The 25,355-nt window shown below is 44.0% G+C and overlaps 1 protein-coding gene across 3 annotated transcripts; it reads right to left on the minus strand.

The window, feature by feature from the left end:
• DIRAS2 (DIRAS family GTPase 2) lies at nucleotides 1-23,038 on the minus strand. 3 transcript variants are annotated; one of them, XM_021072211.2, is made up of 2 exons: nucleotides 22,950-23,038; nucleotides 1-3,952 (listed from the first exon to the last, which is right to left on the minus strand). In XM_021072211.2, the coding sequence occupies exon 2, from the start codon at nucleotides 3,913-3,915 to the stop codon at nucleotides 3,316-3,318; it is 600 nt and encodes a 199-aa protein (XP_020927870.1). In that variant the 5' UTR covers nucleotides 3,916-3,952; nucleotides 22,950-23,038; the 3' UTR covers nucleotides 1-3,315.
• Nucleotides 23,039-25,355: the final 2,317 nt, after the last annotated feature.

Consider the following 25,355-nt stretch of genomic DNA (forward strand, 5'->3'; position numbering starts at 1 on the left):
TCAGAACCAAAGCTTTATTTGAATATGCTTATTATTTTCAGAACATTGATGACGACTAGAAACTTGTGTGCAAGAGGGATTGTTCTAACTGTCAATAAACTAGGTCATGGAATTGTAACAGTAAATACACCTTAAAGGTAAACAGACACATGGCCATCCCACACACAGAAAAGTCATGCTCTGTAAGTGCTCTGTCCACACACCGCCTTTGTGCGGCGCTAAATTCCAGGAAGGATCTTCGAGGGTTTACATGTGTCCCATAAGTTATGAATATTTCCAGAGAGCTTAGGGAGGAGCAACATTTTACAAATTTTGAAAAAGAAATTAAATATCACAGAGTGTTTTTTGATATTTAATACTTTTGTTCTATAAAGAACAAGCATCTCTTAAATATTACAAACAGTGAAACAAAGATACTAGCTTACAGATATGTACAATGTACTCCTTTACACTTCAAAAATGCAGAAAGAATTATATATATATTATATATATAATTTTAGATCTAACGAACAATTGAATATTGCTCTTGTGTTGGTCTTGCTGTATTGCATGCATGCCCAGGGCACGCCCATGGCTTGTCACTGGATGGAAGAGGGTTTGGCAGGGACAGAAGGGGACTCATGGAGCCCCATGCTTATTCCCAGAGTGCCATCTTCAAAGCAATATTTTGAGTTTTGTAATGTACTGTAGCTAGGTCAAAAATCTGCTATGCCCTTATGCAGTGTAGGAGGTATTCCCAAAGACCAGGACTACTTCTTTGGAGATGGGGCACATAGATGCTAAAAACATCTGACTCACTGGAATTAACTCCTTGAGCCCTGAGTCAATTGGGGAGCTCTGAAAAAAAAAATATTTTTAGATAATCAACTCTACCCTCAGGGCACTTCATAAAGAATTATCTCAGAACAAAGACCCATGATTGAGACATCAATAGCCTCACCATAAACTCCACAGGCAAAGTGCAAAGGAGCACTTGAATGAGATCAGAATTTCAAGAATTACAAGTTTCTCAGACTGATGAAGCTGTAAATGTTTTTAAAATGTAGCTCTCGCCTTGAGAGGGCTCAATGAATTTCTCACTTGGGCCAGGAGGAACGAGACAGTGGGAGGGAGCCCACACCCTGAGAGCCTTGTGGACACAGCTGCCCGTGGCAGACATCACATTTTCCGGTTAGCAAAGGGCCCACCCCCAAATCTTTAAAATCCATTTGGGCCATGAAGTCCTGCTTCTTCTTCCACTTAACCCATCTCCAAATTACAAACTGATGATATCTCTCTGAGAAGAGAAATAGGAAAAAAGGAGGGATGAGTTGAAAAACAAGTATTCTCAAAAAACTACCAATGAGATCTTACTGGGAAGGCTGTGGAACAGCCACTTGGAACAGAAGGAGCCTGTCAGAGGGTGCGGCCATTAGAATTTGACCACTTGGTTCTAGATGAGCGTTGGGCCCCCTCAATCTCTGCTGGTGCCCAGGCCGCTTCTGTACCCTCCCTGCCCAGGTCCTGTTGTATGTAGGAGGCCAGGGTGGTGGGCAGACCACGGAGCCAACGGTTCTTAAAGCACCCCCACACACACACACTACATAATCACGAGGATGAGTTACTAGTAGAGCAAAGGGGAGGAAATGAAGGCAAGAAAATTTAAACAGAAAGGATTAATTAAGCATCTGTTGGGAGCAGAGCTGCTCAGGAGTTGCTGCAGCAGGAGGCGCAGGAAAGACAGAGCGAGGGCTGGGGTACGTGCAAAGGTCCCAACCTTGCCAACTCTGTCCCAGCTGGTGCCCCCAGGAAGCGCCCCTATGGAAGCCAAAGGGCAGCGCTCTCTCTGCCTGCCAGGTGGGCAAAAGGAAAGTGTGCTGAGAGGAAAATTCCACAAGAGCCCAGCATGGGATGCAGACTAGAATAAACCGGAGACTTTAAGGGCTCTGTCAGTGGGAATGTGGGGGAAGCAGAGTCAAAGCAGACTTGATGGCAGAGTGAGCGGGCTATGCCCTGCCCAGCACAGAGCCTGCCCATCCCATCTCCACTCAGTATGCAGAACCAGCAGTGGCTGTAATTTGGTTTGAAGGGATGAGGAAGCACATGAGACCACCAGGAGGAAATGACCCCAAGTAAACACTGCATCAAACAGCTCTTAGACATTTCTAATGGAACATGCACAACAATCTATCACTTGAACACATCTTCCAGGAATATATTTGTTAGAGATAGATCATCAAAAACACAGTGAACAACTTCTATTTCAAAGTATTTCATTAAGGTGCAAAGTATGGCATATATACGTCCATGTCTGTTACAAAATGGATGTGCTTCTGATCTCCGGATGGCCTTGGTTGGCTTGTTACCCAGTTGGATACAGATCGAGTTATTGAAAAGAAGGAAAATCATGTCAGAGGGGAAAAAATATCTAAAAATAGCTACTTTAATTACTTTTATTTAAAATCTGAGGGCTGGAAGAGTCAGACCCCTCATGGATCAAAGGAAGGAAACTTCACATTTCTGAAACGCTCAGAGTATAACCCACAGGCGCGTTATTGCGATGTTTTAGTGTTGTCACAATATCCTCTCTCAAACATTTCAAAGAGAACTCGAAGAATGTCTGACAGAGCAGCACACACTCTTAAGGGAGTCGTCATTGTGTGCGAAAAGAAAGACTTTGAAAGGTTAAAACGCTACCTGCTAACTAGGCTTAGTGAGGTGAGACCATCCCCGCAGAGTGGCAAGGCTCACAGGTCAGCTGGGATTTGACAGTGAACAAACATCCTCTGGGGGAAGAGAGGCTGAGTTATTTATTTTTAATCCGGGGGGGGAAAACCATGGAAGGGAACTACCCCAGCCTGGTCGTCTCACCTCCTCCCACCCCGCCCCTCCCCCAGGGATGTCACCGGCTTCTGAGCAGAGGGAATGTCTGGTCTGGGGGTCGTGCCTGCAGCTCTAGGTTAACATACTCTCACATGCATGCAGATGGTACGTCCTCCTCTCAGACGCGCTGCTTCCGCGGGCAGGAGCCCGACCACCGCCTGATGGCAAACAACGCCTCCAGAAATGACTGGCACCCCTCTCGGGTCCCTGCGATGCCGGGCAGGTTGGTTTTCAGTGTAAGCATCTGGCAGACTCCCTGATTCTGGAGAGGGGGTGATTATCGGTGGTGGTGTGAAGTGCCCTCTTAGGACAATAGCGCACGTCTCGGTCAAAACGCAATATTTAACACGTGGGCGGGCATCTGACATGCTACCCTGACGACTGTGGGTTTCACGCGGGAGGGGGGCGGGGAAGCGAGGGGGACACACAATCGCTGCTCCCACCGGAGGGCGTTCACATGATCACGCACTTGCCCTTGAGCTTCTCTTTCCTTTTCTGCTGCTTGCTCTTTTTCCCATCGATCTGGAGGCTCACGGTCCTGCGCTTCTCCAGGTTGAGCAGCTCCTGGAAGAGCTCCTTCACGTTATGGTTGAGCTTGGCCGAGGTTTCCATGAAGGCGCACTTCCACTTGCGGGCCAGCGCCTCCGCCTCGCTGCTCTCCACCTCTCGGTTCGGGCTCTCGTCACACTTGTTCCCCACCAGCATGATGGGGATGCTCTCCACGTCCCCTTTGATCTCGCAGATTTGCTCATAGATGGGTTTGAGCTCCTCCAAGGACTGCCGGCTGGTGATGGAGTAGACGAGGATGAAGGCGTGCCCTTTGGAGATGGACAGCCGCTGCATGGCCGGGAACTGGTGGCTGCCGGTGGTGTCCGTGATCTGCAGGGTGCAGATGCTCTTATCACAGCTGATGACCTGCCGGTAGGTGTCTTCCACGGTGGGGATGTAGCTCTCCCGGAAGGTGCCTTTCACAAACCGCAAGACCAGGGAGCTCTTGCCAACACCACCTGCTCCGAACACTGCCACCCGGTAATCATTGCTCTGCTCCGGCATGTTGCTCGAGGGGGTCCAAGGATCAACTAGGAAGCACCTAGCAAAGGAACCAGATGTTTGAGAGAATTAGTAAAAAACAAATCTGGAACAAGATTGCTTTACCTTCTCTTGATGGGGCTCAGATCCCATGTTGCTGTGGCTGTGGTGTAGGCAGCAGCTGTAGCTCCGATTGGACCCCTAGCCTGGGAACTTCCATATGCCACAGGTGGAGCCCTAAATAGACAAAAAAACAAAAAACGAACAAAAAAACTCAAAAACCCTACTGCTAATAAAAGGTAAATGGGTTATTTAAATAAAAAAAAGGACTATTGCTGGACTATTACAATATAAATAAGGATATCTTAAAAAGAAATTAACAACTTCCAATAGAGTGTAATTTTAGACTCTCAGTTTAATTCAAGATTCAGAGTTCCCGTTGTGGCACAGCAGAAACAAATCCAACCAGGAACCATGAGGTTTCAGGTTCAATCCCTGGCCTTGCTCAGTGGGTTAAGGATCTGGTGTTACTGTAGGCTGTGGTGTAGGTCACAGACATGGCTCAGATCCTGCGTTGCTGTGGCTGTGGTGTAGGCAGGCAGCTGTAGCTCCAATTACACCCCTAGCCTGGGAATCTCCATATGCTGCAGGTGTGGCCCTAAAAAAAACAAACCAAAAAAAGGTAAATTTCATGTAGCTTTTGTGGCTTTTTAGGGCCACACCCATGGCATATGGAGGTTCCCAGGCTAGGGATCCAATTGGAGCTGCAGCTGCTGGCCTACACCACAGCTCACAGCAATGCCGGCTCCTTAACCCACTGAGCAAGGCCAGGGATCGAATTCACGACCACATGATTCCTAGTCGGATTCATTTCCACTGCACCATGACGGGAACTCCCTTATGTAGCTTCTTAGCTGAACATAAAAAATGAAAGATTTGTTAGTGGGCAATGCCCACCTGGTCATAAAGAAGAGTTAGTTGTCTATGGCTCATCTGTCTCCAAAGAAGCACAATCCGGAGTTCCCGTCGTGGCACAGTGGTTAACCTCATGGTTCCTGGTTGGATTTGTTTCCCATATGCCGAGGGAGCGGCCCAAAGAAATAGCAAAAAAAAAAAAAAAAAAAAAAAAAAAAAAGACAAAGAAGCACAATCCTTTTTCAGGATTTTTGTTTCACAGTCTTACGGAGACACCCATCCTGGCCATGTTAGTGCAGGTGCTAATGGAGGTGACACATCTGCACCCATGTAACCAGGCCCCTATCCCATACAGGGGTGAGGTGGTCCTTGGGAACGGATTGTAAGACTCATGATATCTGCAACAATGAAATAAGTGGAGAGAAGTTAGACCTTTCTTGGAAAGGAAGGTGTAGAATAAATTAGTCTTCAAGCATTTCACTATTGAGAGGCAGATAAGCCCACAGCTCAGTTCCAGAAATAAGATTCACCGATGTCTGTCTATAGCCATTCCATTTGAGGAAAATAGGAAGGTGAGGAAGCCCGAACAGCCACATAAAATACACTGAGTGATGATTTTCAGACGCTGAGAGCCTGACTATGCTTTGGCCGTTTTCTGCTTTATTCCTTTTCTATGTGGGTAAGAGAAAGAACAAGGCAAATCATGTGAATAAAGAAGAATAGCATCGCCCTGGTCAAAGGATTAGTACCAAGGCTGATCCTGAATGCCCAGTGCAGCATGGTAACCCTGTGGGGAAATAAACCCCAAAGATGAAGGTAACTGGAGAGCAGAAACGGCAGACCAGGAGAAGCGAGTGTTGAGTACTGGGAATGATGGCTTACTATGCAGCCTGGGGCCCTTCGCTCCCTGTACGCCTATCGGAACATGTGTCTATGTATATGTATTTGGTTAGGTAGATTTCTAGTTTTAGCCAAATAAACGTTTACAAAATTGGCACATGGATTAAAAAAAAAAGATATCTTGACACAATCATGTACTATTTTGTTCCTCACGCTTTTGGTCTTCTATCAAAGATTCCATTGCCAAATCTAAGGTCATGAAGATGTACCTCTATGTTTTCTTCTAAGAGTCTTATGATTTTAGATTTTATATTTAGGGCATCGATCCACTTTGAGTTAATGTTGTATATGGTGTGAGGAGGAATCCAACTTCATGCCTTTACCTGCAGATATCGAGGGCCCAGCGCCATCTGTAAAGAGGCAATTCTTTCTCCACTGAATGGTCTTAACCCGTTACCAAAAATCTATTAAGTATAACTATAAAGGCTTATTTCTGGACTCCCAATTTTATTCCATTGGTCTACATGTCTATTCTTATGCCAGTACCACACAATTTTGTCTACTATAGTTTTGTACTATGTTTTAAAATCTGTAAGTAGAAGGTCTCCTTTGTTCTTTTTCAAGATTGTTTTGGCTCTTGGGGGCCATTTGAAAGTTCATAAGAATACATAAATTAGAGTTGATCAAAATTAGAAAATTTTGTGCAACAAAGAACTTTATGAAGAAAGTTAAGAAAGAACGTACACAGTAGAAGAAAATGTATCATAAATGATAAAGCTCTAATATCCAGAATTATAGAGAACACAACTGAATAATAACAAGAAAAACCAACCAACTAAAAAAAAAATGGATAAAGAATTTGTACAGATAGTCTCCAAAGAAAACCCACGAATGGTCCATAAGCCCAGGAAAAGCTGCTCAGCATCATTAGGTATTGGGGAAATGCAGATCAAAACTACAGTGAGATGTCACCTCACATCCACTAGGATGGCTACTATCGAAAAAATCACAACAAAAAACAAACAGAAAATAGCAAGTGTTAGAGAAGATGTGGAGAAATCAAAACCCCTGGGCAATTCTAGCAGGAATCTAAAATGGTGCATCCAAGGCGGAAAAAATTCAAAATAGAATTAGCATATATATGTCCAGCAATCCACTTCCGAATACATACCCAAAATGATTAAAGCAGACATAAAACTGATATTGATATATAATTGATTGAAGAGATATCTGTGCACCCATGTTCATAGCAGCATCATTCACAATAGCCAAAAAGTTGGAGTTCCCATTGTGGCTCAGGGGTTAACAAACCTGATTAGTATCCATGAGGACATGAGTTCGATCCCTGGCCTGCTCAGTGGGCTGAGGATCCGACGTTGCCGTGAGCTGTGGTGTAGGTCATAGACACGGCTAGGATCATGCACTGCTGTGGCTGTGGTGTAAGCCGGCAGCTATAGCTCCGATTCCACCCCTAGCCTGGGAACCTCCATATGCCGCAGGTGCAGCCCTAAAGAAAAGACAAAAAAATAAGCAATAGCCAAAAAGTTAAAGCAACCTAAATGTCCATCAACAGATGAACAGAATAACAGAACATTATTCATTAAGCTTAAGAGGGAAAGAAATTCCCTCACATGCTTGTAACCTGGATGAAGCATGAAAACATTATGTTAAGTAAGCCAGTCACATAAGCACAAATCCATACGACTCCACTCCTATGACATATCCCTGAGTAGTCAGATTCATAGAGACAGAAAGTAAAATGACGGTTTTCCAGAAGCTGGGGGAAGGGAGAATGGGGATTAATTGTTTAATGGGTACAGAGTTTCAGTTTTGCAAGATGAAGAGTTCTAGAGATGGATGGTAGTACAGCAAAGTGAATGTGCTTAATGCCACTGAACTGTGCAATTAAAAATGGTGAAAATGGCAAATGTGTATAGTTTACCACAATAGAAATACATGATCTTAAGTGAAAATGTTTTTTGCAACAGCAAAACTATGAATTAAAAAACCACACTCACAGATGAGATAAATTCATTTCAGTAATTAAAAAAAAGAAAAGAAAAAAGAAAAAAAAAGCCTAACACAGAAAAAAGTTCTAGGATTAGAGATTGGAAGGAGACAGAAGTTAAGGAAAACTATACATTCCTAATAATTTATTTTTAATTGAATTAATGGAAAAGAATACCATGTCCCAAGGTAAAAGAATTAATCATTTCCAAGCGATCAGTTATTCCAAAATAAAAAGTAGATTTAATGGAAAAAAAAAAAAAAACACACTCACAATGTGAGAACACTTAGCAGCAGGGGCAGAGCAGACAGCCCTTCTCCTCTGTCACCACCTTACACAGGAAGAGCAGTAAGGGTCTAATCCAATCTGACAAGGCCAAAACAATCTCATTTCCTGAGAAGACCAATTAAAAAATGAACCTACTTCCAGGCCCTCATGTTACACCGTTATCGATGGTACTGCAACACATCTCTATCAGCAACTGCATTTAAAACTAAGCCTGCAGGGAGTTCCCATTGTGGCTCAGTGGAAACAAACCTGACTAGCATCCATGAGGACTGGGGTTCAATCCCTGGCCTCGATTACTAGGTTAAGGATCTGGTGTTGCCGTGAGCTGTGGTGTAGATAACAGACATAGCTTGGATCCATGTTGCTGTGGCCGTGATGTAGTCTGGCAGCTATAGCTCCGGTTTGACCCCTAGCCTGGGAACTTCCAGATGCCGCTAGTGCAGCTCTAAAATGACAAAAGAAAAAAAGAAAAAAGAAAAAAAAAAAAAAAAACCTAAGCCAATAGGACTGTGCTGTCCAATTTGGTAGCCACTTGCCAGCTGAAATCTCTCTAGATAGACTTGAGATGGACTGAGTTTTAAATGGAGTATAAGAAAATGTTAAATATATATTAAAAAAAGAAAGTGTTAAATATCTCATTTACAATTTTGATATTAATTACAAGTTGAAGTAATGTTTCAGATACACTGGGTAAAATAAAATATATTTAAATTAACTTCACCTGTGTCTTTTCACCTTTTTAGATGTGGTTATGAGAAAACGCAAAATTACATACATGGCTCACATTGTTTATCTATTGCTTTTTTTAAAATTTCTACGCTTTTTTTAAGCAAAGTTTAACACACTATACTTAATCCAATGTGTTGCAAAATCTAACTAAACTTTATTTTTAAAATGCTTAGAATTTTCTTATTTACAGTCAAAGGAAAAATACCGCAAGCCATTGGAAAAATATTTTCTTGCTATAATAAAATATATTTAAAAATACACCAAAATGAATTATGACAAACTAAAATGCATTCTTTCCTCATAATTCAATAGGAAGATAATTAGAAAACAAGCTGAAGGTGTAGAGAACCAGTATTAGAAGTTTCACAAGGGAGAGATTTGCTTAACAGAGCATAAGCACAAATATTTCAAACAGGAATTCCCATCATGGCTCAGTGGCGATGAACCTGACTAGCATCTGTGAGGATGCAGGTTCAATCCCTGGCCTCATTCAGTGGGTTATGGATCCAGCCTTGCCGTGAGCTGTGGTGTAGGTCGCAGACACAGCTTGGATCCCACATTGCTGTGGCTGAGGTGTAGGCGAGCAGCTATAGCTCCAATTAGACCCCTAGCCTGGGAACTTCCATATGCCTCAGGTGAAGCCCTAAAAAAAAAAAAAAGACCAAAAAAAAAAAAAAAAAAAAGTATCCAAACACACTTCAGCACTTCTCTGATTTGTTGGAATGATTCTCTTTCAATAATAAAATATTTGGATACAGGCTTCTCTTAGTATTTATTTATTTGTGGGTTTTTTTTTGTTTTTTTTTTTTTGTCTCCACTCCCCCAAATATCAATGTCATGAAGGCAGGATCCCTGGGAATTCACTCACAAGCATATTATTGGATCCAACCCAGTGCCAGACCCATTGAAAACACTTAGCACATGTTGATAATCGGCTGTTGAAATACATGTACGTGAGCTGACCCAGGAAAACTGTACCAGAGAAGATCAATGAACACTTTAAAGAAACAAAATCAGGAGTTCCCGTCGTGGCGCAGTGGTTAACGAGTCCGACTAGGAACCATGAGGTTGTGGGTTCGATCCCTGCACTTGCTCAGTGGGTTAACGATCCGGCGTTGCCGTGAGCTGTGGTGCAGGTCGCAGACGCGGCCCGGATCCCGCGTTGCTGTGGCTCTGGCGTAGGCTGGCAGCTACAGTTCCGATTCGACCCCTTGCCTGGGAACCTCCATATACCTCAGGTGCAGCCCTAAAAAGCAAGTAAATAAGACCTTTAAGATCTAGTAGATTCCTCACAACACCATATATGGAGATGAGGAGCCACCATGAAAATATTTTCTACCACAGGAAGGTTCGCTAATCAGCTTGAAGCAAAGAAAATATGTGTCACAGAACTAAAAGGCAAGTCATATGTTTTTCTATTACACAAAAAGCAATTGTTCTACATCCATAACCATTTTCTAGGTGGCAGGTGGCTTTTAGCAATGTGCCATATAGCATGTATTTTCCAAAAATAACACACTTCCTCCATCCCTGTAATAGAAAGGTGGCATTTTAAAACATAAGGGAGGGACTCAGTGCCTGCTTTGGAAAAATAACTGTCTTTCAGAGAGAGCATTTTGAAAAGAGACATAATGGTGGAAGCGTGGAGGCATTTTTTCTTTTTTTTTTTTAAGGGCCGCACCAGTGGCATATGGAGGTTCCCAGGCTAGGGGTTTAATCAGAGCTGCAACTACCAGGCTACAGCCATAGCAACTTGGGATCTGAGCCATGTCTGCGACCTATGTTGCAGCAATCCTTAACCCACGGAGAAAGGCCAGGGATTGAACTTGCATCCTCATAGAGACTAGTCAGGTTTGTTAACCCTTGAGCTACAACGGGAAGTCCTGGAAGCATTTTTATACATGATTTTTGCAAAAACAATGCAAATGTGTCCCTTAAAAGCTCTCCTACCTGCAAGATCAAAAACTTGACCATCAATTTTAATCATTTTAAAGGTCTTCCAAATGAAGGATTTCCATGCATGTGTGTGTATTTGTTCAACACATCAATGTAGTATCTTTCAGTTACCTTTCAAGAATGTACAGTGGACATCAGAGGTGACCAGAGGCTGGACAGGGGCCCTTGGAAAGCTGCTATTGGAGCAGAGATTCGAGATCGGTGATGGTGTGAAATCTGCACACCCGGGGAAGAAGGGGAAGAACTTCCCTACCAGAAAGAACAGCAGGTGCAAACAGAGATGCTAGTGTGGCATGTTTTAGAACAGGGAGGATTCTAGAATGGAAGGAGGGAGAGAAGGAGAAAAGTAGATGAGGCCAGCAAGCTAACTGGCAGAGGACATGCAGGTAGTATAAAAGCAGCTTTTACCGTGAAGGGGATGACGAGCTAGGAGGGCTGAGCAGAGAAGTGCAGACCTGACTCCTACTGTGCGAAGACCTCCTTGAGGGCTCTGAAGGGCAGCAGCAGGGGCGTCCAGAGGTCCAGCTTGGGCCAGGGTGGTGGCATCAGGAGGGAGGGTCAGTGCCACCTCTCCTAATTAGCTTGCCAGTAAGACAGCCTCATCCCTCCATCCTTGTTACACTCCTCACCCCCAGCTTCATGCTCACCCTCTCTTTGGTACCATCAGATTTCACAACCTTAGATGTCATTTCCATGACAACTTCCAACTAAACACACATGGCCAGTCTCCTTTATAATGTGCAGGCTCTTATGTCCCTCTGCCTCCAGAACATCTCTGCTCTGACGCCTTGGAGATACTCCAAATAAGTTTTTTTCTTTCTTTTTTTTTTCTTTTTAGGGACGTACCTGCGGCACATGGAGGTTCCCAGGTGAGGGGTCCCATCAGAGCTACAGCTGCCAGCCTACACCACAGCCACAGCAACGCCAGATCCAAGCTGTGTCTGCAACTTACACCAAAGTTCACGGCAATGCTGGATCCTTAACCCACTGAGCAAGGCCAGGGATCAAACCCAAAACCTCATGTTCCTAGTTGGATTCGTTTCTGCTGCGTCATGACACAACAGGAACTCTGAGATACTCCAAATATGATTTGTGCCCAACTGAACACCTGTCTTACCCTAAACTCTTCCCCTGACAGTTTTTGTCACATCGATCATTGGCCACATTCTTCTCCCAGTTGTCCAGGCCAAGCCCCTGGAGGCCTCCTGAACCCCTGTTCTCTTGTATCTCATATCCATTCCATCAGCAAAGCATGTCAGGGATATCCTCAAAACGAGTTCACACCTAACCACAAATCATCTTCCCTACTGCCCTCAGGTTCTCCAAGTGACTGTCACCTCTCACCTGGAGCACTACAGTAGACTCCTAAGTGCTCAGTTTGCCTCAGGCTTTGAGCCATTCCAATCACACATACACACACCCCACCACCCGCTGCTGCCTCCGTGCCACCGCCCCAGTATGGTCAGGTCATTCCCATGCTCAAAATCCTCCACTGGCCACCTTGCCTCCCTGAGAGAAACAGATGAAGGGCTCTGTCCCCACCTGTTCTCTCAATTCCTACTACTTGACCCCCAGATCACTTCATTTCAGCCCACATTTTTCCCACGGCTACTCAGACACACCTGCCATGCTCCTGCCTCAGGACCTTTGCACTGACTGTTCCCTTTCCCTTGAGCACTCTTCCCCCATGGCCTCCAGTAGGCCTATGTTCACTTACCACCTCCTCTGTGAGAATCTCCCTGACTGCCCCATCTGAATTTACAATTCCAGCCTCAACCCTGGCAGTCTTTAGCCTCTTTCTGCTTTATTTTTTTCCATAGCAAGTCTGACATGCTATGTCATTTGCCTTTTTAAAACTTGTTTACTTCCACTACTCTATAAGCTCCATGAGGGTTGGTTGGTTGGTTGGTTTTTTGGCAGCACCCATGGCACGTGGAAGCTCCAGGGCCAGGTATTGAACCTGCGCCACAGCAGCAACCCAAGCCACAACAGTGACAAGGCCGGATCCTCAACCCACTGTGCCAGCGGGAACCCCTCTGTGAGGGGAGCAAGGGGTGCTCCAAAGTGTGGAGTGAGGATGGGAGAGGAGCTAGATTGCCTTCGGTTGGGGAGTGAGCATGAGATGCTAAAATTGACACAGGCCACTTAGAAATATTTCCTGAGACTGGTTGTGAATTGGTAGCTAAGTCATACCCAGTTTTGATTTGTTAGAAAGGGCTTTTAAAATATTAATTTTAAGGTAAAAAGACATGAACATGTTTAAATGTTAATGGGAAGGGAACCGAATATATTAGCAAGATAAAATGTAAGTTCTGGGAGAAGCTCAAGGAGAAATTGAGCAAGGATGCTGTGGAGTTAGGATGCTGTGGTCAGAGAGAAGAGGCCCCACTGTGCTTCTGGAAGTGGGAAAGCCTCCAGCATTGACAAGGTCCACTGTGACTGTGGGTGTGGAGCTAAGAGGACTGGAAGCAAAACACTGAAAACACCTGGATGACGTGTAAATGGAAGGTAAGGGAGATATTCTTTTTTGTGTGTGTCTTTTTTGCCATTTCTTGGGCCGCTCCCGCAGCGTATGGAGGTTCCCAGGCTAGGGGTCTAATCAGAGCTGTTGCTGCTGGCCTACGCCACAGCCACAGCAACATCAGATCCAAGCCACATCTGTGACCGACACCGCAGCTCACAGCAACGCTGTGGTTCCCAGTTGGATTCACTTCTGCTGCACCACGACAGGAACTCTGAGATATTCTTAAACATTCAGCTCAATTAGAGGGCAATCCCTTGGTGAGTGTAGGAGACCATGTAGGAAGCTGAATGAGAAAAGGCAAGGGCATACAGTCAGCAGCTAGGAACCACTCATCAACGAATACTTACTTGTGTCTGTCCTCTGGTAACTAGGCAGGTCAACAAAATCGCTGGAAAAAGCTAGTTACCAATGTGTCTAGAATCCAATGACAGATACCATCAGACAGGCCACAGCACCACCTGCCCTCAGCAGGCTTCCTGTCAAGGCCAAGACCCCCAAAGTCATTATATAGATAAATAGCTCAGAGCCAGGGTGACATGATTATCAAACAGGGGGTATTCTCGCAGACTCACAACTATGACTTCCATTAGAGAGCCCAGGACTGCCTGTGGGGAGATGAGCTCAGTCAAGGACCAGAGGAAAAGGGTCCTGGCGAAAGAAGGAACGTGGTTTTAACCAGACACAGAATAGAGAGGGAGTTGTGTAGACCCAGATGTAAAACCAATCAATATTTTAAGAGGAATCGGAGCGTGTGCGTATCAGGTAAACTAGGGAAAGCTAAAACTAGAAATCCACCCAGAAGCAAAGTGCGACTATGTAATAATGGGCTTCATGCCAGGTTGTAAAGGGGAATACATCTGAGACGGTGAGAGGGAGAAACCATTAAGATGCTGATCAGGAGTTCCCATCGTGGCGCAGTGGTTAACGAATCCAACTAGGAACCATGAGGTTGCGGGTTCGGTCCCTGCCCTTGCTCAGTTGACGATCCAGCGTTGCCGTGAGCCTTGGTATAGGTTGCAGACATGGCTCGGATCCCGCGTTGCTGTGGCTCTGGTGTAGGCCGGTGGCTACAGCTCCGATTGGACCCCTAGCCTGGGAACCTCCATATGCTGAGGGAGCGGCCCAAAGAAATAGCAAAATGACAAAAAGACAAAAAAAAAGATGCTGATCAGATAACAACCATCAACAGAGCCCAGGAGTCCTGACCATTTAGGAAGTGCTGCGAGGTCCCAGACAAGCTTGATCTTCAAAACATCTCTGATTTAGGTATCAGCAGCCCCATGTGACACACAAAGGAACCAAGACCTTGGGTGCTTAAAGTAACAGTGCCTCAATGCACAGCTAGTCAAGAGGCAGAACTCGTATTTCAGCTCAGGTTGAGCAAACCCAGTAAGGCATTCAGGCCAACGCAAATTTGAAACAATTAAACAAGGAGCTCTGGATTATAAAATGTTGGAAGTTTTTTTGTTTTTGTTTTTGTTTTTTTGCCGGAATATGTAATATTGCCAAGCAACTTTCAGAACACCTCATATTTATTTTTAAAATGTAATAACGATGTTAGGTAGCTAGTAATGGATGATCGTGTGGGTTCTCTGACTCATCAAAAAAGTCATAGAGGAGTTCCTGTCGTGGCGCAGTGGTTAACGAATCCGACTAGGAACCATGAGGTTGCGGGTTCGGTCCCTGCCCTTGCTCAGTGGGTTAACGATCTGGCGTTGCCGTGAGCTGTGGTGTAGGTCACAGAGGCGGCTTGGATCCCGCGTTGCTATGGCTCTGGCGTAGGCCGGTGGCTACAGCTCCGATTGGACCCCTAGCCTGGGAACCTCCATATGCCATGGGAGCGGCCCAAGAAATAGCAAAAAGACAAAAAGACAAAAAAAAAAAGTCATAGATACCTTCTAAAAGGCCCATATCAAAAGATGAACTCTGAACAACCATGCCAGGTGGCTAATATAACATACCTGCTCGTAGGAAAACACGGGTTATGCTTATATCATGGATATATACTTGAACCAGTATTTTTTTTTTTTTTTTTGGTCTTTTGAGCGCCGTACTCATGGCATGTGGATGTTCCCAGGCTAGGGGTCTAATCAGAACTACAGCTGCCAGCCTACACCATAGCCACAGCAACACCAGATCCGAGCCACATCTGCAACCTACACTACAGCTCATGGCAACACTGGATCCTTAATCCACTGAGCAAGGCCAGGGATCGAACCCACAACCTTATGGTTCCTAGTCGTATTCGTTTCCATTATGCCATGACAGGAACTCCTTGAACCAGTATTTTAACTCAGCCTTAACACTAGGAGCAAAGGTGTCCTGATAAATCTGACCCATAAAGGGCCAGTCTCTGCAAGTCTTAGGAGAAAGCAATGAGATGATATAAAAATGTTTAGGACTAAACATGCCTTTCAATGCTGAGTTAAAATAAAGACTCACAGTTGCTAATTAGTACAAGTCCTACAATTAAAGTTTGGGTCGAGCTGGCTATCTCAGTTGGAGAACAGGCCCCAAACATGGATTGTGTTTCTGTAATGGAAGCAGAACAGCTTCAGTGGAATCTGGAATTGTCCTAAAGGAGAGAGCTGAGTAATCCATGAAAGAAAATTCTCAGAACATCCATGTAAGAATGAAAACAGTACCTGGAGTTCCCGTCATGGCTCAGTGGTTAATGAATTCAACTAGGAACCATGAGGTTTCGGGTTTGATCTCTGGCCTCACTCACTGGGTTGAGGATCTGGCATTGCTGTGAGCTGTGGTGTAGGCTGGCAGCTCCAATTGGACCCCTAGCCTGGGAACCTCCATATGCTGCAGGTGCAACCCTAAAAAAAAAAAAAAAAAAAAAAAGGAAAGAAAAGAAAATAGTACCAAACAATGACCAATGCACCTCCCCCGCAAAATCCCCAATAATACTTCATGTTTGGAAATGAAAAAAAATGGACAAAATCATATCCATTTCGAATGCATTTAACTTGATTGGGCTCGTTTTTTCACGTTAACTCACAGCGGCAACTTACCCGACATGACTTCTGTTTAAATCACCAGAAATAGTCAAGAGCACAAATCAGATGGGAAAGGAGGGCATGCAGTGACACATTTAGTATATGTTGCCCGTTTGGTGGCATCCAGTGTTAACAAATGGTATCCAGGCAAATGGGGATAGGTATCAACTGACAGCATCTAGTGAGAGTGTATCACGCATGCACGCACGCACGAACACACAAACGAGAGTGCAGTATCCGCCGTGTTCATGTAGATCTGAATATATTAGCACCTACAGAACCATAGTGTGCTTTTTACCAGCTGCATAGAACGCCTGAGATGGTCCATCATTTATCAACCACTTTCACTGACTGCTTTTTTTTGCTCAACGAACAGACTCAAACATAGTTATCATGGTTTTGAGTCTACACGTAGAACAAACTCCTATAAAAGTTTATTTATTTTATGGATCAAAGGGCATGTGCATTTTAAGTGTGGTAGAGATAGCCAGCTGCTCTCCAAAATCACCTCCACTTTGCCCTGAGAGGTGCATGACAGTGCTAGTTCCATTCATGGGGCATAGTCCACTAGGTTACCAAATTCTTGGAACCTCCCCAAGGTACCAAGAAGGCTGCTTCTCAGAGTTCCCATCATGGCTCAGTGATTAACGAATCTGACTAGCATCCATGAGGACACAAGTTTGATCCCTAGCCTTGCTCAGTGGGTTAAGGATCTGATATTGCCGTGAGCTACAGTATCGGTCGAAGATGCAGCTCAGCTCCTGCGTTGCTGTGGCTGTGGCACAGGCCAGCAGCTACAGCTCCGATTGGACCCCTAGCCTGAAACCTCCACATGCTGCAGGTGCAGCCCTAAAAAGAAAAAAAAAAAAAAAAAAAGTCTGTTTCTCATTATTGGTGTAATCGAATGTATTTTATCTGTGACATCGAGCATTTCTTCACATGTTAAAAGTAATCTGTCTCACTGAGCCCTGCATGTTCCCCTGTTCTGCTCGGTTTCCTCCTAGTTTGCAAGGACAGCATTTATCCTATTTCAAGACAGCCGTTCTCAAGCTGGGTCCAGCAGACCGTCACTGGCCCCCTCACCTGGGGCTGCCCTCAAACTGCCCTGGCTCCACTGCATCAAGTCTCTGGGGTTGAACCCAGCCATCTCAGGTTTAAACCACTCTGTCTGGTGATTTGGATGCTCAGAAGTTTGAGACCTACTGTATGAAGCAAATTTGACCTCACCTGAAATATGTTATATTTATTCCCAGTGATCGTTTGTCCTTTGATATTGTTTCTTTCCCCCCCGCCCCAGGACAGAAATTTAAGATTTCTGGGAAGCCAAATTTAACAAACCTTTCTTTAGGACCCCAGTTTGATATCATCCTTAGAAAAATCCTTCCCTACTCTGACATGATTACACATTCTCTATAGTCACATTTAAATATTGGCTCCAACAACCTTATTTATATCTGCATCTTGAAACTGTTGGCATTTTAGAGGAATTTAAACTAACATTTAAAAAAAGGGAAAGACTCCAAAGGAGACAGTTTGCGGGGTGGGGGGATGTGCTGGGGTTGTGGGATGGAAATCCTTTAAAAATGGATTGTGATGATCATTGTACAACTATAAATGTAATAAATTCACTGAGTAATAAAAAAATAAAAATAAAAAAAGGGAAAGAACAAAAAAGAGGGGACGGAGTGCCACCTGTAAATTTACCTGGAATAATCAAAACTATATAAACACATGGTTGTCATGATAGCCTGGAAAATTTAGCTTCTTTTCAAAATCTAGGCCACCCAGTCACTTCTAGCACTCAACAGTCCCAGCGTCTTTTGTGCTCGCGTAGAGCTTATACAGTACCTTACAAAAACAGTAAGGTCAGTTTTCCATTTTGTGGTATCCTTCCACCACTCTGTGGTCAAGAACCCGACAAAGTCCAAAGAGGCCTCAAAAGAGAATTAAAATCCTTTAAGTGTTGGGGACTATTCCATAGATCTCTTTCTTTAAATCTCTGCGGACTACATCAAGAAGGCAATGAGATAACCCACTGTTCTTATGGGTGTATGTGTGATGGTGGGGCACGGCAGTTGAACAGTGGGGCTGGGGAGATAAAAGGACAACGATGTTGCATTAGATTTGTCTTTTTGTTGTTGTTGTTTTCGTTTTTGTTTTTGCTTTTAGGGCCTCAACCATAGCATATGGAAGTTCCCAGGCTAGGGATCAAATCAGAGCTGCAGCTGCCAGCCTACATCACAGCCACAGCAATGCTAGATCCAAGCCTTGTCTTCGACCCACACCACAGCTCACAGCAAACACTGGATCCTTAATCCACTGGGTGAGGCCAGGGATCAAACCTGCATCCTCATGGATACTAATGGGGTTCATTATTCCTGAGCCACAACGGAAACTCCTGTTGAGCTAGATTTTTAATCTGCAGAGACGTGAGAGAACTCTTGGTTTTTCTCTGGATACAGAGACCTGGATGGATACGGATCATTTTTTCTCTTTGCTCAGGATCATGTGAAGATAAATTTCTGATTCAGGAGTCATAGAGGCGCTGCAATAAAACAGAGTGTAAAGCAGACATTGGAAAGAAAGTCTACCCCTGCGAAGGTGCCTCTGTTTGAATGTTGATGAGTTTCTAGACTGTTCTGGAGCCCTGCTTCAGAAGTTAAATGGGAGCGGGCCGGAGAGAGAGAAAGGGAGAGACAGAGATTCATTACTGTAGGGGGGTCTAGCGGAAAGTTCCTCTGTTCTCTCATTTCATCACAAAAACAATCACTTTCCAAACACTAATTAGCACTAGGAAAATACTGCACAAATCCCTTTCATACAAAATGCAGTTCCTTATGTATCCTATCATGATTCCTAACACACAAGCCTTGTGATGGAAACGGTGCTCGTCCCTCCAGTGCTCCCTCCAGACAGCCAAGCACATGTCGTAAATTAATACATTCTAATGTAATAAGCTCCTATAACAAAACCCATCATTGGCAATCTGAGGCTAAAACTGCCTTTACGCTGAATAGTTTCACAGTAGTATTTCAGAGAAACACCAGGTATGTATGTTTCTGACATTGATAAACTATATTGACCAGCTATCCAGGGACTGGGCGAAGAAAATGACATTTTTTTTAAGTCGTTCGTGTCTGTGTTTCAAGAAGTCAGTATTCACGAGTCAGTCAATTATAGAGTATTCCAGTTCACAGAACTTGATTTAATGGTGTTAGAATAAAGAGGAACATGGAAGATATGCATGCCAGCCAAGGATAATATAAAAGAGACCTAAATACTAGCTCACTCACGAGTTACGATTTACGTATTGATTTTATAATGGGTTGGCTGCTACTTGCTCAGTAATTTAAATATGAAAACTGAGTGATCTCTGATGAGGCGTTTGGGGCCTCAGGTACTGACATCTGTCTTCGGGGATTGAACCAAAGCAACCTCGGTGCAAAATGGCAACGCCCACCACTCAGTAGGCTCCCTTTGTTTATGCTGAGGTAGATCTCTAGGCTGTGTGAATGTTGAATCCACATCTACTTGATATTTTTCATAAAACCACGGAAAGTATTGACCCAGTCCTCTTGTTTTACTGATAGAGTAGTAAAAATAGGTCCAAGACTATACAACTGGCAGGGAAAGATAGGACACAGATCTTAGGGCCATTTGAGATATATTTAGTTTTCATAGTGTTTAGTTCATTTAATGGCTCCTAACATTTCGGTTTTAAATTGCTTTGTCGGAAGGTTAACATTCTATTGTGCTGGTCCACACAACAGCCAACTGCCACGTGGGCTACTGACCGCTTGAAATGCGGCCAATCTGAATTGAGACGGCCTATGTAAGGCTTAGCATAAAAAAAATAAAATATCTTGTTAGTATTTTGTATTAATTGCATTTTACATGGCCGTTTTTTAATAGATTGGGTTCAAGAAACTATATTATTAAAATTAATTTCACCTATGCATTTTTACCTTTCTACGGGGACTAGGAGGACATTTGAAATTATGCATGTGACTTAACACACCTCATTTCTATTGGACAGCCCTGATTTATGGGAAAACACTTAACTGCCCTAAGGAGAGAGCTACAAGCAATCTTCCTCAATTTGCCGGTGACAGGAGCAAAGGAGGTGAGAATGAAACAGCATTTGCTCTACTTTAAAAAATTACTTACCAGCTTAAGAAAGCTAGACTTGCAAGCCACATAATAAAAATAAAAACTAAAACATAATTTGAAATCAAATAGTTTTTAAGTTCATCCTTAAGTATGCATGCATATGTAAATGTTACTGGTAAAAGAACACTAGCAGTTATGACAGCGTGACAATTATCATCTCCCTTAAGAGCAGCTCTTTCCCTAGAAAAATCATAACCAAAACCAACTAGTGTCCTAGACATCAGTACTGCATTTAAAGAGATATCTGTCCATTATAAATACACCAAATAGCGAGCTAGATGGCTGACAGATAGATAGATTCAACCCATCATGTAAGTGGGAATGGGGCACCATGGCTATCTGAATTGAAAGTCATAGGTTAGCACTGAGCCCTTTTAAACTTAAAACAGCTGGAAGGCAACCTCCTCACCCAGAGAACCAAATGTTCTTTGCAACAAAGAAATTCTCCAGGGCAAAAACGGACTGCATTTATCCTGGGGGAAAACAATGATGTGGTCTAAATTAATAGGTGAATTTCCAATATACTAATATATATATCACCTACGGCTTCACAATTAGAAAAAGGAGCATGTTTTTATTATCACGGTTCCACTCTCTTTTTGACAAAAGAACCCCGTTATTTTTCAAAGGTATTCATTTTTCAAAGGTTTTAATTTTTCAAAGGTTTTTACCTGTAAGATACACAGGTACTGGAGCAGAGACGGTGTTTACTCCCCAAATAATATATTACTAACAGAGTAAAGTCAGGTGTGGTTCCTAGGAGATGCACAACGTGAAATTAATAACATCGTCTCCGTTCTCAGGGTGAAGTGGCACTGCTGATTGCTGAAAATGCTAGATTGATAGACACAAGCTGAAGAGGAACTTCCACAACTTGGAAGGCAATCCGGGGGTTTTCCAGAGTCTCTTCTTTGGAACAACTCTATTAAACAAGAAAAGATTCTGGAGGTTTCTGCAATAACCATGCCCATCGGTTTGCTCTCTGCAGAGATAACTGTAAGCAGCAAGTCTGTGTGATGATGGAGACGACTGGCTCTCTCCCCCTCCCTTCCAGTGGTCACCAGCCAGCATGGTCCCCATTACCAAATTAAATGCCATGTGTTAAATGGAATGAAAATGCCTCCCTGCTTTGTATCTCCTGTTTCTATAACATGAACTATCGATCTTCCTATACCTCAGCACATAGGATCTCCGGCATTTCCAGAGATAGAATTGTTGACAATTGGCAATTTCAGGCAACCACCCCTCCAAAGAAAATACTATTATTCCCCCCACAAATATGTTAAATTTGTTCCAATTTTATCCTCCCTTTTTCTCTCCCTCCCACTCCACCTCTTCGAATCCAAATGCTGCTGGGAAAGAAGCGCATTTGGACTGATTTGGAATGTAAAATGTTCCAGCCTTTTACTGTTACCTAGAAAAATCTTCCTTAAAAAGAATATTTTTTTAAGTTTTTAGTTCAAAGCAGAAAGGGCCCCATATACTAAGACTAGCTTCTCGAATGGAAGGAGGTCGTTCAAAAAACAACGTGGGCAAATATGTAGAATAAATTCCTAAGGAAGGCAAGCTGTGTCACTGCACACAGTCCAAAGAAACAATTCCATCACAACGGTGTATTTCACCATTCAATGGATGTAACATGATGCACAGAGCTGCTAGTTGAAAAGTCTCCCAGGGCCCCCACAGAACGTGAATTGGAGTTTTAAAGGGGAAAAACAGTATTTTTCAGGACGGAAGACTCAGGCAGGTTCCCACATGGCGAGAAGCCAGCAAATGCTTTGCAGGCGAGCCTGGGAGCTGTCAGCAGTCATTGTCATCGTATGGGAACCACAATCTTACAACTAAAGCTGGGATGCGGCGCCTTTCCTATCTTCTGTTCTTACAACAAGGAAATAGAAAGAAACACATGTAAACATCATGAAACGCATTCTTTAAAAGGAAAACTAAAATATTTAGTCAAGTCTCAGCCAAGCCCAGGACGCTAGTAGGAAAACATGCTGAAGCAAACAGCAGCCTCTAACGTGCCTCGCATTTTTCTCACTTTTGGACCACAGCTCTTCTGGACTTTCTTAAATCCATGAAATCAACTTTTACATTAATAGAAACACCTGCACTGGAGAATTTCCTAAAACACTAACTCCTGTTTGGAAAAGAATCTCAAATAATGTGTAAGAGGCAGGTTTTTTTTTTTACAGTCCATGTTTTAGGAAAGTATATCGGGATGCTCACCCTCCCTGACAAGTACACAGAAATGCAGCTTTTTTCCCCCCTCGCCAACTCAAATCCTTATATTGCTGACTCTCCCTCCCAGATAGCGGCAATCCCTTTACAGGGGCTTGCAAAGGAGAATCCCAAAGCCGTTAATGTCCCAGTGCAGAGCAGCGAAGCCACGGGAAAGCAAGAGAAATCGGTTACCTGAGGATGAACACAACTCTGCTCAGAGCTGCTTCTGAGCTCGCCTCGCATAGGACAGGGCAGCGCAGGCTGTACGGATGCGGGCTCCTCCCGCAGGCAGGCGGGGCGCGCGCTGCCTCGCGCCGCCGTGACGATGCTGTCAGCTGCTCGCCAGCCGTGCGCCCCGCGCCCCCGCGCACCTGCGCCCCCGCCCGTGTGCCCCGCGCACCTGCGCCGCCGCCCGGGCCGGGCGGGCCGGCGTGGTCACGGCTGCCCCACCATCCTCCAGCCTCCCCTTCTCCTCCAGCTTCAATCTCTGACTTCTCAGCTGTGCCAACTGCTGCAGCGGCGGGTGCTCCGGTTTAAATGGCGCCTGCTCGCCTCCAAAGAGCTTTGAGGGGCCACCTACTGCATGCTCCTGGAATAGACGGTCAAGACTGGAATTCTCAGGGAATTCAATGAATTAAAATAATTTCATTGAAAGTGCACCAGATTCTTTTGTTTTTGTTCACAATACCAACGATAATTACTACTAAGCGCATAAACCTCTCTTTCAGTGTGTAGATACTAAATTAGAAACCTCATTTTTAAGACAGATGAAATCGGGCCACAATAGACAGCCAAGCACATGTCGTAAGTTAACACATTCTAATGTAATAAGCTCCTATAACAAAACCACCATTGGCAATCTGGGGCTAAAACTGCCTTTACGCCGAATAGTTTCACAGTAGTATTTCAGAGAAATACCAGGTATGTATGTTTCTGACATTGATAAACTATTTTGTCAAAGAAGCATTGATCAAAAACAGATGAATCAGCAAGAAATAAGGTTATGGCTAATAATTCTGTGCTGAAACTTTAAAAAAACGCTTCCCTATAACATTGATCCATATTAAATTTAAATGACATTTGAAGATGTCTTCTTATTATAACTCATTCTTCTTTAAACATTAAATTTTGTAAAAGAATTGGGCAGTATTTTCTTGTACTTTAAATTTGATTAGGCTTATAGAATCCCATTTATCAGTTCTAAGACTGTTTTTTTGTTGTTGTTTTTTGTCTTTTTGCCATTTCTTGAGCCGCTCTGGCAGCATATGGAGGGTCCCAGGCTAGGGGTCCAATCGGGGCTGTACCTGCTGGCCTACACCAGAGCCACAGCAACGTGGGATCCGAGCCACGTCTGCGACCCACACCACAGCCCAGGGCAACACCCGATCCTTAACCCACTGAGCAAGGCCGGGGACCGAACCCGCAATCTCATGGTTCCTAGTCGGATTCGTTAACCACTGCGCCACTATGGGAACTCCCTAAGACTGTTTTAAATTGACAGTTAGCATTGTCCTTTGATATCTTTTTCCAAAGTAAATTCCAGTCCTGTTATCCACAGGAAATATATGCCTGTGCTCTGTCTTTTTCTGTGGTTTGTCTTTTTTTAATTATTATTATTTTTAATCTCTTGTCTTTTTAGAGCAGCACCTGTGGCATATGGAGGTTCCCAGACTAGGGGTCTAATCAGAGCTGTAGCCTCCAGCCTACGCCAAAGCCACAGCAATGTCAGATCCAAGCCGCATCTGTGACCTACACCACAGGTCACAGCAACACCAGATCCTTAACCCACTGAGCAACGCCTGGGATCAAACCTGCGTCTTCATGGATACTGGCCAGGTTCGTTAACCACTGACGGGAACTCCACTTTTTTTTTTTTTTTTAATCTTACTTCGGTATGGTAATTGTAATCAAGAAAATTTATTTTACTCACTAGTTCATCCAAATTCTGACTTTGACTCTACGGCCATTGAAATATGGGGGGGGGGGGGGAAGCCATTTTTTTTCAGTCATGTAAGGCTACCATCAGCAAGTGTACTCCAATTTTCACGATGCTGGAAACAGGGCAGTCACTCTGTTCCCAGGCTCCTCTTGGTTATAAAAGAATGCATGGCCACTAGGAGAGTTGTTCCAGGGGAGGGCCCAGAGAGAGACAAAGGCCACAGACCCCCGTGTCTGCTTCCATTTCTGGAATCTGAAAGGACCATCAAGCTAACAAACCATGGTGTTTTCCATGGCAATCCAAAATGTAGGTTATCGGGTTAAGTGGTACATTGGAAGTTGAGGGCTGACTGGAGAAGGGTGAAAGACTTCATTAAAGAGGTAAACATATTAAGAGTTCCTGTCGTGGCACAGTGGTTAACAGATCCAACTAGGAACCTTGAGGTTGCAGGTTTGATCCCTGGCCTTGCTCAGTGGGTTAAGGATCCGGCGTTGCCGTGAGCTGTGGTATAGGTTGCAGACGCAGCTCGGATCCCGCGTTGCTGTGGCTCTGACGTAGGCCAGCAGCTACAGCTCCGATTCAACCCCTAGCCTGGGAACCTCCATATGCCGTGGGAGCGGCCCTAGAAAAAGCAAAAAAAAAAAAAAAAAAAAATGGGGGGGTAAAGATATTAAAGGCAATATTCTAGCACCGAATTAGTAGGGAGAGATAATCTGGAGGTGGTGTAGAAAGCCACTTTGATTCTGCAAACTTCGCACTGCAGTGGAACCCTGCATTTTGCCATACATAATCATTGTTTGTTCCAAGAATGTGAAGTAGGGCTCCCACAGGACCCATTTAAACCAGGAACAACACACTTCAAATGAT

The sequence above is a fragment of the Sus scrofa genome, chromosome 14 (genome assembly GCF_054392235.1).
Source record: "Sus scrofa isolate SSC_HxYL_T2T_F1_AM1 chromosome 14, Sscrofa_HxYL_maternal_Yorkshire_Landrace_v2.0, whole genome shotgun sequence".
Classification (NCBI taxonomy): Eukaryota; Metazoa; Chordata; class Mammalia; order Artiodactyla; family Suidae; genus Sus; species Sus scrofa.